Source organism: Canis aureus, chromosome 5, assembly GCF_053574225.1.
Source record: "Canis aureus isolate CA01 chromosome 5, VMU_Caureus_v.1.0, whole genome shotgun sequence".
NCBI lineage: Eukaryota > Metazoa > Chordata > Mammalia > Carnivora > Canidae > Canis > Canis aureus.
This window is the reverse complement of record NC_135615.1, coordinates 48,275,378-48,291,871: the sequence shown is the minus strand read 5'-3', so window position 1 is coordinate 48,291,871 and position 16,494 is coordinate 48,275,378. Positions and strand designations below refer to the sequence as shown.

The 16,494-nt window shown below is 34.8% G+C and overlaps 1 protein-coding gene across 6 annotated transcripts in view; it reads left to right on the top strand.

The window, feature by feature from the left end:
* The window catches only part of ERCC8 (ERCC excision repair 8, CSA ubiquitin ligase complex subunit), a 57,596-nt gene extending 42,137 nt beyond the window's left edge, over positions 1 to 15,459 (top strand). For 5 of the 6 annotated variants that reach the window (XM_077897931.1, XM_077897927.1, XM_077897928.1 and 2 more), the window contains 3 exons: positions 2,606 to 2,803; positions 7,406 to 7,486; positions 13,871 to 15,459. In XM_077897931.1, the coding sequence (XP_077754057.1) occupies positions 2,606 to 2,803; positions 7,406 to 7,486; positions 13,871 to 13,939 (348 nt within the window). In that variant the 3' untranslated portion in view covers positions 13,940 to 15,459. Of the gene's footprint in view, positions 1 to 2,605; positions 2,804 to 3,296; positions 3,436 to 7,405; positions 7,487 to 13,870 lie in introns of those variants that run through there. The other variant, XM_077897932.1, reaches the window with a different exon arrangement.
* The last annotated feature ends 1,035 nt before the right edge of the window (positions 15,460 to 16,494 follow it).

Below are 16,494 nucleotides of genomic sequence, written 5' to 3'. Positions count from 1 at the left end.
AATCCATTATTAGAACTTTATTCCATAGGTATTGAAAAGATACTGATGATTTTGAGTCCACGAGTGATTTGATCACAGCAGTGATTTACAAAGATTAATAGGACCATAAGTTGCAGGATGGTTTGGACTAGGGGTGCCTAAGGACAAAAACAAGAGTTAGATAACTAGTTCAATATTTGTACCTCATCTAACACTTTCCAGTTCATATTTGGGAAAGAATGTAGTAGAGTGGGAAGAACTCAGGCCTTATAGCTAGATCCTCTGATAAATGTAAATAAGGCCATCACAGGGATCCCTGGGTGGCGTAGCGGTTTAGCGCCTGCCCTTGGCCCAGGGCGCGATCCTGAAGACCCGGGATCAAATCCCACGTCGGGCATGGAGCCTGCTTCTCCCTCTACCTATGTCTCTGCCTCTCTCTCTCTCTCTCTCTCTCTGTGACTATCATAAATAAATAAAAATTAAAAAAAAAATAAGGCCATCACAGTCTAGCAGTTCAAAATTTTTCTAGCAGGAGCAGGGAATTTCTAGTTGACATGTGTGTTTTTTTCTCCATTCTCCTTCCCCACTGTTCTACAAATATTTACACATACAGGATCAAAAGATGCAAATGAATTATACTTTTAAATATATATAGGAATTAATAAATCTAGTGACATACTGAATACCTTTATGTTCTGGGTCTCTCATACACATTATTTCATCTGATTTTTCACATTAACTGTTAAATGATCCTATTTCTATTTAACAGATTAGAAAAATGAAACTCAGAGGCTAAGTCATTCAGTACTTATAAGAGGTAAAAGAAAAGAAAAAGGTGGGTGGGGAGTAGAATGGATTTCTACAAACCAAGTCTACTGAATGTTAGTTTAATATTTTAATGTTTCATTCTACCCCTGCTGCAGTGGGATAACTGAATACATATTCCCATTTCAGTCAGATGTTAACCTGAAGGGTGGGTAAGGCAAGCGTAGTATCCATAGATTATCAGTATATGTCCATTTGGGCCTCAGTATTTATTATATATCTTTAAAATATATACAAATGTATATATACATTTGTATATATTTTAAAGATTTCATTTATTTTAGCGAGATGACACAAACAGGGAAAGGAAGAGAGAATCTTTTTTTTTTTTTTTTTTTTTTTTAAGAGAGAGAGAATCTTAAGCCGACTCTGCTGAGTGCAGAGCCCAGTGCAGGCCACTGAGATCACGACCTGAGCCAAAATCAAGAGTCAGGTGCTTAACCAACTGAGCCACCCAGGCACCCCTGTTTCTATGTATTTATACATACACACACACACACACACACTCTCTCTCTCTCTCTCTCCTCCCTCTCCCAACTAACCTTTACAAAAAGAGGAAAAGATAAATCACTGTCAAAACTCTAGTGTTAGCCATAGTATTGGGAGTCTTTGGTGATCTCCATGCTCATAATTCTCAAATGTTTAGCTACTGGTTTTACACCTACCCTAAACCACTTAATCTAAATTATCAGCAGGAAATAAACCTCACTGTCCATTTCTTTAGCCCAAAGCTTCTCAACTTTGATGAGCCTTTAGATAACCTAGGGATCTGGTTAAAATGTAGATTCTAGTTGAGTGGGATTGGGATAGAACCTGGAATTTTGCTTTTTGAACTGCTGAGACGATGCTGACGTTGGGCTTGTGCCTTTGGCATACAGGCACAGAATTTTTATTTTTGTCCTAAATATGTAGTTATATAAAGTTGCAGTTATATACACACTATTTGTGTTCTCTGCTTTTTTTATACTTAGTTTTTAATCCTTATTTCCTGCATAGTTTTCATAATTATGATTTTTAATTACTATATAAACTAAGTTGTAACATTATTAGGAATTTACATCTATTTTTAGTTATTTTGCCATTCTAGATAATGCTTCATCAAATTCCTCTGGGCATACAGCTTTTTGCTGTTTAATTCCCTAAGATAAATTCTCAGGAGTAATTAGTAGGTCAAGGAGTAAGAATAACTTTCTTGTGTAGTAGGTACAGAGTTTCAGTTCTTCAGGATGAAGAGAGTTCTAGAGGTTGATGATGATGGCACAACAATGTGAATATGATGTCACTTAATGGTACACTTAAATATAGTTAAGATGGCAAATTTTATGCTGTATGTATTTTACCACAATTAAAAATGTTTTAAAATAAAAAGTTATACACCCCCCCCCCCAAAAAAGAACGTCTTTGTATTTTGTTGCATAATAAATCATTTGGCCTTTTAGAAGCAATGACCAAATTACAGTGTCACCAACATGTTACTTCACTTGTAGCAGTATTCACTGTCCCAGGGTTTCTTGAAATTTTTGCTAAATGGTCTAAAGCAATAATTTAAGTTACCTTAATTCGCATTTTATTTCTACTTTAAATGTAAACATTTGCTTTTGTGAATTTTTTTGTACTATTTGTATTTTCCTCTTATGTGAAATTAATTCTTTCTATTAGGACCTTGATCATTTTCTTTAGACTTGGTACAGCCCTTTCCATAGTATGATGCAATATTTTAAGTAAATGTTTTTTCTAGTCTTTGTTGTCTTTTTAATTCAGATTTAAGAAATGAGTAATGTTACAATTTTACATCCTACAGGTAAACTATGGAAAAGTTTGTAATGACAGCAGAAAAGGATTGAAATTCACTGTCTCCTATGGCTGCAGTTCAGAATTTGTTTTTGTACCATATGGTAGCACCATTGCTGTTTATACAATTTACTCAGGAGAACAGATAACTATGCTTAAGGGACATTATAAAAGTGTTGACTGCTGTGTGTTCCAGTCTAATTTCCAGGTAAGAATGATCCTTAAAGGAATTGAAAATGTTCAGGTAGCTAGCTTGTCAGAGTAGTTGTATATGAAAGAGTAAATTGTGATTTCAGTCTGAGGAATTATACTTTTAATCCACATTTGAGCTAGGATTTCTTAAATAGAGGATTATACAGTATAGAGTTTTAGATAGTATAGAATATTTGTATGAATCAATATAATACTGTGCAACTTGACTGAGATAAATTCTTTCTTTTGCATATGGGCTTCATTTATTTACCAGATGAAAATCTCTAGCAAATTAAAATGATGTCTTGTAGTCAATATTTTGGGAAAAGTTGGAATACATGTGTCTAATCTCAAAGTACAGTTTTTGTTGATTTATGTATGTGCAAGTCTGTCTCATTTTGTTTCCTCTCTGTTTTCTGCCAGTGGCTGATCAGTTTAATTTTGAGTGTTGTAACTTACATGATTTCTTAAATACTTACGGTTTTTGTTTGTTTGTTTGTTTTTTATAGAGGCACTTTGGGACTCTGTGACTATCCCACTCCTCGTTTTACCAACAGAGCAGATTATTTTTTTTTTCAGAGAATATTGGCACAAATTACCTCATGTATTCCTTTAAATAAATCTCTAATATAGCAAGACTGTTGGTATTTTCTGTATTTTGTAGGTAAAGAAAATGAGGCTCATAAGACTTAAATACTGATAGGATGAAAATTCCATATTATAAGAACTAGGAAGGAGTTCATCACCTGGTGAAGTTCTTTATCATTTATTCGTTAATGCTAATTACTTAATTTGTGTCTGATACTACAGTAAGATATACAGCGCTTATTTTTCAGCCAGCACACATCTGTATGGCAATAGCTATTATTAAAATATTCAAATACATATATTACTGTTTGTTAAATAGGTGTTGCACTACGGCCCTTAAGTGACCTGTAGCTTCACCCCCTTTTCTGAGGCTTCCTAGATTATACCTCAACCCAGGACCTAGGAGGGACCTTCTTGATCCTGCTCCCACTCTATGGCTATTACCTCTTCTGATTGGTCAGTATCCTGATGTACTAGTTGTTAAATATTTTTAGAATAACTTCTGGGCAAAGAAGACTAAAACATCAGAGAAGTGACATCATGTGGTTTGCACAGAGCGTGGTTATCTATTCAAAGAAATTCTTGAAATATTTCATCTCTTATGCAGAGTCACTCAGAGACACAGCCAAGATTTTAAACCAGATATCCCGACTATAAATTACTGCTTTCCACCAAATCAGAACTTTGTAACAGGTGTGCCGAGAGGAGATTAAAAGAATGCCAAGATACTGATTTCCATCGGTCCCTGGAATAGTTGAGACAAGCCAACCACAGCCAGAAACCTGAGCCAGTTGCCTCCTGACTAATACCAGATCTGTAGGTGCTACGTACTTGGATTTTGAATCACTGCACAACATCAGACAGCTTCCAACTCTTATCCCATTAGATCCATTATGATTTTTTTTAAAGATTTTGTTTATTCATGAGAGACAGAGAGAGAGAGAGAGGCAGAGACATAGGCAGAGGGAGAAGGAGAAGCAGGCTCCATGCAGGGAGCCTGATGTGGGACTCAATCCCGGGTCTCCAGGATCACACCCTGGGCTGAAGGCAGCGCTAAACCGCTGAGCCACCGGGGCTGCCCCCATTATGATTTTTAAAAAGGGAAAATAATTCTAAGTCTCAAAAGTGAAATAGAATAGTACTTTGCATCCACTTACCGGTAGAACCCTTTTCCAAATTAAATATTATATAGAATTCACAATCTGAAAACAAAATTGATAGTTATGGTAATTTTAAGTATAAAAATCTAACAAGATAACCTACCATAGAAATAAATAATGAAAAAAAAAGAAATAAATGATGATAATAATGGATTATAACCCACTGACTAAAATAGAGATCCATGAATCCATTCAGGTATAAGTAAATAAACTAATAAATTGTAAGTCTAATGAGGAGTGGGTTATTTACAGAGTCCCAAAGTGCCTCTCTACAAAACACTAATTATAAATGTAAAATGTGTAATTTTTCCTTGAAGAAGCCTGGCATACATCACTTTAATCAAATGATCAAAGTTAACATCCAGTTATGTGATATTCCTTCAGTGATAGTCGTGGCACAGATGCATCACCTGAGTTTAATCATGAAGAAATAGGAAAATTTGAAGGACATTCTACAAAATAACTGGTGTGTATCTTCAAATTGTCATGGTTCCAGATTGAAGGAAGTTAGGAGACATGGCAACTAAATGCAGCTGTATGATTTTAATCTGGACGCTTTTGCTGTAAAAGACATTTATTCAGAACAGTTTGTGAAACTTGAATGGAATTTAAGAATTAGCAATTAGCTGAAAGTAGTATATCATTGTGAATTTTTTTATTATGTTGGATGCACCATAATTGTATGAGAATGTCCTAGGTCAAAGGAAGTATACACTCAACCATTAAAGAGTAACAGGACTCATGATGTCAACTTATCAACTTAGTCTCATATGTTGAAATTTTTAAAATCTAATTTCCTAAATGAACACTTACACTTAACCCCAAGACTTTATTTATTATTTTTTTTTAAATTTTTATTTATTTATGATAGTCACAGAGAGAGAGAGAGGCAGAGACACAGGCAGAGGGAGAAGCAGGCTCCATGCACCAGGAGCCCGACATGGGATTTGATCCCGGGTCTCCAGGATCGCGCCCTGGGCCAAAGGCAGGCACCAAACCGCTGCGCCACCCAGGGATCCAACCCCAAGACTTTAATACTCAATTCAGAACCCTCCATTTACCTGAAGTCCTTATTAGTTGTTGTAATTTAAGTGCTGTCTCTTGTAAGTTCTCTTTGTTGAATGTCTGCAGAATTTCCTTTGTCCCCATCAGTGTGGCAATACTTAACCATAAATTGCCTTGTAAGCTTGTCTGACCAAGCTGTCTTGGAGGTAAGTGTGTGTGTGTGTGTGTGTGTGTGTGTGTGTGTGTGTGTATCTTAAGAAATTCAATTACTCAAATGCACTGAACATTTGAAAATATCTTTGCATCATCCACAGTTAGCATAACTATATATTCAACATTAAACAATACAGTCTATAGAATTTTGTTCCCTACAGAAACTTTGATAATGTATAACTAAATCAAGTTTACTTTAATATTTTTATATCTATGTTTCCTATAAATAACTTTATAATCTTAATTCCCCTTTATCTAGAACTCTTTTTTTAAAAAAAAATACTAATTGTACCATACTTCAAACTTTTTGAGATGAACAATAATAAAAAATAAATAATTGCAAAGCAGAGCAAGAAAAACATTCACTATTAGAAATGTTTGGGGGCTCCTGGGTGGCTCAGTCAGCTCAACTCTTGATCTGGGCTCAGGTCTTAATCTCAGGGTTGTACATTGAAGCCCCATGTTGAACATGTTGAAAAAAAAAATATTTGTGTAGAAATACAGAAATAAATTTGTGTAAAAAAACTACTTAGTCATTCAGAGTTTTATAACCACTTAACATTTTGCTGGTTTTTTCTTCTTTTTTCTTTTTAGACCTTTTTCCATTACATAACTTTTTTTTTTTTAACCTAGGATTTTACATCCTGCTTTTTTCCCTTCGCATGATGACTTTGATTTATAGCCTTCTCTTTTCTCTTGACAATGAATATTTTCCCATATCATTAAATATTCTTTAAAAACAAATTTAATCGTTATCTTATGCTGTGAATGGCACATAAATTTACATGTAAATCATTATCCTCCTTTTGGACAATTATTTCCATATTTTGTTATTTTAAATATAAGACTGCTGATATCCTTGAATTTCATGTCTTTGGCATGATTTAGAAATGTTTACAAAAACTTTTGACCTGTATTGAGATTCTATTCTGTAAAAAGATTATACCAATTTTTATACCCTTTTTATGTGAGAGTATCTATTTCACTGACCCATAGGAATGTTTTTAATACTAGACAGTATAACATATTCCTTAAGTTTTATTGAGGACAGAAATGAACATTGTTCAGCTGTGTGTAAACAGCATATTCATAAAGACATTGACATAGATTGTGCATCAACCCAAGCTTCCCCTTATTAAATAAACTTCTCAGTAGGCATGGCATATGGGTCTTAATGCTCTTCTGTTGAATAGCAGCCAGTTAGACAGCTGTGAGCTAAATAATATTTTTTGTGAAGTTCTGGCCTATTTTAGCTAGAAATTAATGTTTTCTTTATTGATGTCTTTATTACAACTCAGTTATTGACAGAGAAGGACAGACTCTTGATCCCATTTTTTTCTCTGCTCTGACATTTAAATTAAATGGATACCATGATTAATTTAAAAAAACCACTAAGTTGTTGAATCTTTCTTTAAAACTTTCAGGTTAGCAAGCTCTGATATATCCTAATGATATTTTAAAATACAAAACAAAACTTTACTGCATCTTAAACAAGCAAACAAAAAGCATCAGCTCAGTTTCTTTGGGGAATAGAAATAGAATTAATCTAATTGATCTAGCCTAAGAATTAGTCCTTTAAATGCTGTATTCATTTCAAACTGACATCAGCTTTAAATTGACCCACAATCACATCTCTATTTTCTGTGTTATAGGAACTTTATAGTGGCAGCAGAGACTGCAATATACTTGCTTGGGTACCGTCCTTATATGAACCAGTTCCAGATGATGATGAGGTAAATATTACTTAAACAAATTATATAGTGACTTCTAAATCATAAAGAAAATAGTTTTATTAATGTACTTCATATGAGACCTTTTTTTTTTTCAAAGATTTTATTTATTCATTTGAGAGAGAGAAAGAGAGAGCACTAGTGGTGGAGTACAGGGAGGGAGAGGGAGAAGCAGACTCCCCACTGAGCAGGGAGCCTGATTCACGGCTTGATCCCAGGACTCAGAGATCACGACTTGAGCTGGAGGCAGACGCTTAACCATCTGAGCAAACCATCAGGCACCCCATGAGAGAGACTTTTAAAACATGTCTTGCTGTTTCCATATTTTGAAAATAATTTGCCTGTTATAACACATTTGGAAAATCCAGAAAAATATTGAAAGAACAACATAAATTTTTAAAGTTGAATTACTTTTTTTTTTATTTTTATTTATTTATGATAATCACACAGAGAGAGAGAGAGAGGCAGAGACATAGGCAGAGGAAGAAGCAGGCTCCATGCACCGGGAGCCCGACATGGGATTCGATTCCGGGTCTCCAGGATCGCGCCCTGGGCCAAAGGCGCCAAACCGCTGCGCCACCCAGGGATCCCAAGTTGAATTACTATTAACACTTTAATTTACTTCATGTTTTTTCTTATGTATATATGGTTGTTTAAACATAGTTAATATATGCTGAGACACATAACTTGGCATCCTACTTTATTAACTTAATAAATTTTTTTCACTGGTTTAATAATTTTGTAAATTTGTTTTTAACAACATAGCATGCTATCATTTATGTATCACAATTTAGTTAAATATATACCTATTTGGAGACATTTCTTTTGATTACTATAACCAAATCAAGGTAAATACCTGTTTATAAGTTGTTTATGTTTCTGATTGCTTATTTGGATAGATTCCTAGAAGTAGATTTTATCCCTTGAATTGTCATGTCTGACATATCTAAGGTTTTTATTCACACTCTCAAATTTTACCAATTTACATTCCTACCAGCAGTCTGTTAGTGCCTATCTTAGAGCATAAATTGATACAAATATGACCTATGGCAATGGGAATAAAGAGCCTTAAAAATGTGGTAGGTAAACAAAGATGAGTAAGACATGCCCCCTGGCCTTAAGTAGTAGCCTCTATATTTTTTTTTACTTCTATGTTACACTGTCTAAAGGTGCTATCATTCCCACCAAAAATTATTTTACTAAACACTGTTAATCATCCCTGTTTATCTTAATTTCTAGGATATGAAAAGTCAAATGTCTAAAACCCAATGTTTGTATATATAATGTTTTAAAGTTGGAAATAAAATAATGCAGTTAGAAACACAAGTTAATCTTACCCAAGTCTTGGTATAAAAATGAGTTAATCTCACCCAAGTCTTGGTATAAAACAAAGCATCTTAAATGGAGATAAAAAGTATTAGTAGAGCAAGTTTAAAATTCTAAAAACATTTCTCACGTATTTAGTTCCTTTGTGAAAACATGACTGTCCAAAACCACATAGAAATGAGTTTTTATGGGGGTGGTTGGTACCGTTTAGCAGTTATGACAAAATCTATTTCATACCTACATTCGCAACTGCTGTGATTTACTATAGTATAAAGCCTATCACTTACTTTCTTTTGCCCCAATCCAAATAAAAGAGAGAAAAAACACAGTGGTAAATTTTCAAGCAGCTAGCCAACCGCTGTATGAAGATTTTCAGATTTCATCATATGTCTAATTTAGTTTATTATGGTTTTGATTAGTTTTAGTGTACAGCTGCTTTAAATGATTGAATATATTCTTTTATAGAAAGCTTAGTATGAAAAAAAAAAAAAAGAAAGCTTAGTATGGCCAAATACCTCGGCTCAGCCATTTTTTTGCATTATTTAATTACTGTGTCCTCCTGTTTAGGAATTATTATATGCAGTAAATCCAAGTTAAAACTATAAAAAAAGAAACCCCCCAAAAAGAGAAAATACCAGTTGAGTCTATGTTAGAAGGTAAAGCAATAACTTACCAAATGAAAACAATAAAAATAAAAGTAAATCTATGATTTACATATGGAAAAAGGATAGAGAAAAACTAAATTGCTTAACTTATATAGTCTGTAACTGATACTTTATTTTGTACAATGTTGTTACAGTCATAGTTTGAGCTTCTCATCTAGAAGAATTTTTGCAAATGGGAAATTAAACTGAACAAGTAGAAAAGCAAATAGAGATATGCAAAAAACAAGTTAGCTTTATATTTAAATTTTAGAGCTAAAAAACCTTATATTTTAAAATATACTGTTTATACACCACTTTAAGATAGCATCATTTTCATAAAATGGTATGTGCTAAAATTTTCACAAACCTGTAGTTTGAAAGATTCCTGTGAATGTAGGTAGAACATGAATGTGATCATGGTATGGATCTGAGGAGAGAAGTCTATCTGCACCAGACCCTACTCTTTGCATGCATGTACATTTACTATTTAACTCATATTTAAAAGTGTTTTTCTCTCACCTGTCAAATAAATGATGCTGCAGTTTCCCAGAAATAACACACTTAAAACAAAACATGCACATTTATATACACTTATTCAGTCTTCAGTTTCAGATAAACTAAATAATAATCATAATGGTAACTGGGTTTGAATCCCTGTTCTGCCATCCTTTATGGACTGAGGACAAGTTTATGATATCTCCAAATATCAGAACCGTCAAGCTAAATTGTTCTTTAGTCTCCTTTCAAATCCACCATTGAGATAAGATTACTTCCCCATCAACCAAAATATAATCTTTTAGTGGTATTTCCTCTGGTATCCAAGACAGAGGGGGAATTTAGTTCTACTTTAAGAAATTGAAGGGCATTGGGTGATAAGAAAAAGTTTTATGGTCTTTAGCATAAATCTATGCATTCCTTAATTGGCAGTCTGTTTTATTATTATTCTGAGGACTCTGCCTTCCTTTTCCCCTCTTTTCCTAAAACTTGGTCATGGTCAAGGCAAGCCTATATAACTCTAATCATTTTTTCCTTCCTAAATCTATAGGGCAGCTACATTATAGTTTAAATCTGACCTGTCACCAAGAATCATACTTTATTTTGATAGTCACACAATACATAGCTGTTTTATTTATCACTGGGTAGATACGTACAGTTGACCCTTAAAAATGAAGAGGGTTGGGATGCTGACACCTACCCCCATGCAATCAAAAATCTTTGTGTAATTTTCAACTCCTCTGTAACTACTCATAGTCTACTATTGACAGGAAGCCTTACCCATAACATAGCCAATTAACATCTATTCTGTATATGTGTCATGTACTGTATTTTATAATTTTTTATAATAAATAATAAAGTAAGCTAGAGAAAAGAAATGTTATTAAAATCATAAGGAAAAGAAAATAAATTTATAATACCGTACTATATTTATCAAAAAAAAGAAATTGCATATAAGTGGATCCATGTAGTTCAAAGCCCTGTTTGAGGCCAGCTGTAATCATTTGCCAACACAGACAGCCCTATATTGCGCCCGTAGAGACTTTCCAATAATACCAGTAAGAAATTTAGAATATACCAAGATGTATATGTGGTAGATATGAGGGTTGGTTTTGTTCTTCCATTATTTGGACTTGAACTAGATCCCTTCTAAATCATGCTTCTCTATCTCCATAACATTTACAACTGTCTGTCAATAGAACAGGCAGCCTGGTGAGGTTCAAGCATAAAAAGGATGTCCACTAGGAGGAGTCGTTATGGAGAAAAGTAATAGATGGTAGTTAAACTTCATCAATGGGTCTCAAACAGTAATGTGGGTACTACATCCATATACAACATTCTTACTATAGCTTTTAATTACAAGTAGGTTTTATTTGTGATTTTTTTAGCAATAAAATCTAACTGTAAGAATAGTACTATAATGCATTTATATTGTTATCCTTTATTACTATAAACACTAAAATTTATAGTATTTGTGTATTAGTATAGTATTTATCAAAATTTATGAATATTTCATTTCAATTTTCACAATCTTGATTTATTTGCTCATAACAATAATTTACAATAAAATATAATTTTGCTTTTCTCTTGAGTTTTCAAATGAAACTTAAATGTTTAATATTGGACTTCCAGGGCAGCCCCAGTGGCTCAGCGGTTTAGCCCCTCCTTCAGCCCAGGGTGTGATCCTGGAGACCCAGGATCGAGTCCTTCGTTGGGCTCCCTGCCTGGAGCCTGCTTCTCCCTCTGCCTGTGTCTCTGCCTCTCTCTCTCTCTCTCTCTGTCTGTCATGAATAAATAAATAAAATCTTAAAAAAAAATAATGATTGGACTTCCATAGTGAAGTTAGGAAGCGTGACCTTTGTGTGGCTTATCCACTGAGGGACATTTTTGAGAGATTTCTAAGGCAGAGTTAAAGGCTTCTAAAGGTAGAGTAGGAGAGAGGACTCACCTAATCCCCAGGGACAAAACATCTTTATTTATTTTTTTAATTTGAATTCCAGTATAATTAACATACAGTGTTATGGTAGTTTTAGGTGAACAATATAGTGATTCAGTAATTCTGTGCATTACTCAGTACTCAGCAGATGGTGTACTTTAATCCCCTTCACCTATTTCACCCGTGTTCATCCCAACCCTATAACCATCAGTTTGTTCTCTATGGTTAAGAAATACACATCTTTCTTTTTTTTTTTTTTTTTTTTTTTTTTTAAAGATTTATTTATTTATTCATACCGAGAGAGAGGCAGAGACACAGGCAGAGGGAGAAGCAGGCTCCATGCAGGAAGCCCGATGTGGGACTCGATCCCGGGTCTCCAGGATCACACCCCGGGCTGCAGGCGGTGCCAAACCACTGCGCCACCAGGGCTGCCCCGAAATACACATCTTTCAATAAACTCTCACTAAATAACCTAATTTAGTAGTTAAATTATAAACCCAGGAAGACAGGAAATTCAGTAAACATTTGGATGAAAAAATAAACTTTAGTATGGTACAAAAAATCAGTAGACTGCTAGAAAGAAGTGAATAATTAGCTGAGGTTTGGTAATAGTTTTTTTTTTAATCTGGACATTTGAGATATCATAGAATTTGGTTTGTACAACTAAGTGATGATAGTCAACATTAAGTTTAATAATGGTGCCAGTAGTGGGCATTAGGCTTAAGTGATAGATTCTGATCTGTAGCTTTAACAGCCATGAAGAATACTTAAATTATTATGTCTTTTTCCGACTATCCTGGATGATATTGGGGAATTTACTAGAAGTTCACACTTTCTCTTACTGTTACCACTGTTTAAATTTTAAGATTCTAAGTCATATCAAAAAGCAGTGAACATGCATAGACATGTTAAGGGGTTCCTCTTAACATAAAACATTGCTGTGTAGTGTAAAAGGCAGTACCTAAGATAATAAAGGAGTACTTTTGATGCTAATACGTTGTTGGATTTGAGGTCTGAACACACTTGTAGCAAATGTAAAATCTTAGAATAAGAAGCAAACCTGGCTCATAATGACCAGATACTCAAAAAAATGAGTCCATCTTTAAAGTCCTTTAGTCATTTGCCAGAGAATAAGAAGGTAGCCATCCAAAAAGTTTTCTCAGAAAGTAAATTGATTTGAAATGCCACAGATCATTAAAATTCCTCAAGTTGCTGATTATTTTTATTAGGGGGGGGGCTCTAAAGTTGTAAGAATACTGTGATGTTTTGTTGTTTTAAATAAACACCATCCAAATGCATGATATCTTTCAAAGAAATCTCCCTGGAAAACCTATGAGCTAATGACAAACCTGTTACCAGTTTTGACGAATTATTCATGCACTTGAGAACTGTCTTACCAGCTATGAAAAAAATAAGTAAATCTCAGTACTTAATGACTCATATTAGTTTTTGGACCAAAAATGGTGTTACTCAGTTTGATTGAACACTTTATCCCCACATATGGTGTTTGTGTATTTGTAAAGTCTGGTCCATCGAAACAATAAAAAGTTGCCAACATTAATATCTTGGGCTGTCAGGTCAGATTATAGACCTGAGTCCAATCTTAGCCACATGTATGTTAATGTGCAACCTTCTCCAGATAATTCATCAGTGTTGCAGAAATGCCATAAGCAATAGCAACATCATAGCGTGTGCACGCACACAAGTGTGTGTGTGTGTGTGTGTGTGTATGTAGATGAATTTATATATACGTTTTGAGGTAATAACTTTGAAGGAAATATTGGTAATTTAGATAAATTCTGGCTTGTCTATTTAAAATGAAGTTACATTGCCTTACATTGTATGTGGGATATTACGTTACTTTAACTTTGAATTAACAATTATTATTTTCAAAATAATGTAATTGCTCTTCATTTGATATGTAACTATATTGTGAACCTAAAATTATGAGTTAAAACAATCAAATTTTCCTTTTTTCTTTTTTAGCCTACAACCAAATCACAGTTAAATCCAGCATTTGAAGACGCATGGAGTAGCAGTGATGAGGAAGGATGACTCTCAATCCTGAGTACTTTTGTGTCTCTATTGATGAAACTTTTTGTTTTGTTTGAAAGATTTTATTTATTTGAGAGAAAGAGACAAAGATAGCAAAGGAGAGAGCAGGAGCTGGAGGAGAGGGAGAAGCAGGCTCCCCGGCTGAGCAGGGGCTTGATCCCTGGACCCTGGGATCATGGCCTGAGCTGAAGGCCACCCAAGTGCCCCTGTATTGATGAAATTTTTAAAATAGGACTGTTTTTGTTGCTATTGTTTTCCTCCTATATGGTGACAGCTAAATTAGCCCTGAATTTGGGTGATTTTTTCACCCATATTTTAAAGTGAGGGTAGTATTTGCATGAAATCCTGAAGCCAACTTTTATGTAGTTTATATAATCAAAACGTATTTCCTTGATCCCTGTTGCTATGGCCTGGGGCAGCCCTTGTTGTTATAGTATACTCTCTATACTGAATCCTCTCTGTTGAGACACATCCTGGCAATCCCCAGGCCCTCATGTGGGACTTTGAGCACATTGTGTGAAGTATAAGATGCAGTGTCAGAGGATGAGCAAGTAAAGATTATCAGCACTGATTTTCTCCTACTAACTGTACCATCACCTTGTTCATTTTCACTTCCAATGATGCTTTTACTGCAGACAATCATAACAAAAATGATAGTTGAAAAGTTAACATCCAGTTCTTTAATCTTTTTTTTTCATACATTCAGTTTTTACAACGATTTCATTTAATCAACCATTGTATAGCTTTTAGTTAAATATTTTTGGACTCAGTCCAAAAAGTATGCATCACAGAAGGTTTTTAACTTGGAGGAAATCCCATGTTTCCTTTATTTTAATGTACACCTTGTACTCATGCTTGAACTCCCTTTCTGTGAATCTCATTAAGCGTGACCAAGTCCTGTTTCATTCATTAAAGCAGGAAATGCCCTGGTGGGAAATCTGGCTCAACATGAAATATTGTCATAAAATTTTTATTTTCTATTCTTCTTTTGTTTGATTCTTCTTTTGTAATAACCCACAAGTGATTATCATGAAGTTAATCTTACTCTCCTTGTTTCTGATTCTTAACAGCAGGAGACTAGGAAAAGGGGTTTTTATAGCTTGAATAACAATTGTACAGTCATTGAGTTTTTAAGTGTGGATTAGGCCTCATATCAGACCTTCCTGGCCAAATGTTTAACATATATTTACTTTATAGTTGATTTTCTCAAGCTCTGACCATTATACTATCACTTTTCCTCCTCTTGGAAAGAGGATGGTGAGGATGCTTATGACTTTGAGAATGTTATTGAAACTGGAAATGTTTTTTTAAACTTAAAAAGAAGTCTTCCGGGGGGATCCCTGGGTGGCTCAGAGGTTTAGCGCCTGCCTTCGGCCCAGGACATGATCCTGGAGTCCCAGGATTTAGTCCCACATTGGGCTCCCTGCATGGAACCTGCTTCTCCCTCTGCCTGTGTCTCTGCCTCTCTCTCTCTCTCTCTCTGTCTCTCATGAATAAATAAAATATTTTTAAAAAAGGTCTTCCTTTAAGCTGCAAATGACTATATTTCTTCTTTCTAGTTATATAAATATATATAGTGATTATAAATAATTCAAATAACATTAAAGCTTACAATAGTCACTTGAAATCATATCACCCTAAGGTAACTGCTGCTATCATTTTGGTGGCCATTCTTCCATGCATCTTTTTATGGCACATATATAATTTTACATAATAGGATGTTTGGCATGCTGCTGCTGTCATGAAAATTCCTCTCCCCCCACATCAGCACCTCCCGCCCCATCCGACAATCCACATTACTAACCACATATGCAACAATCCACATTATTAACCAAGTATGTATTCCTTCACATTACAATCCTATATGGACCTACGTAGATGTCGATGGAGAAGTATTTTTATTTTGCAAATATGAGATATATCCAGTTCTTTCTTGATTTTTTTCCAGTTATAGTTCATAGGAATCTCTGTCATTTGGTATAAGTGTGCTGTCTATACTTTTATTTTTGTATTCTTGATACTCTGGCCTTTGGAGTCTTGATCATGGTGACACTGCCCCCTCCTAGAACTAGCTAATTCCTGAGGTAACAGAAGACTCCCTTGGGAGCATACATTTGATATACAAACCAACCAATCCAGAGTCCATACCCCCAATCCTCATACACCAAGGCAATATTCCCCCTGCCCTGCCCTAACTCACCCCAGAGCTACCCCTATATGCCAGAGTTTACTGGAATTATTCAAACTATCCAGTGCTAAAATAACTTAGTGTACTTACCTTGCTGCCTCACTCAATCCTTCCCATAAAAACTCCAATAAAGGCTCTGGGCCATGCTCTGCCCTTTCCTTTGAGAGGTAGTGTTCTGACCAACCATGGTCCTTCCCCTGTGGCCCTGAATAGCATGATATGCCATGTCTTCTGGTTTTAGGAATTTGTGAGTATAAACTTATTCCTTCATGACAATCATTTCTGTGTCTGCATGTCTTACTGTACCTGATGAGAACAATTCCAGTTGAAAATCTTAACACAGTTGGCACAGCAAGCTGGGTGGTTT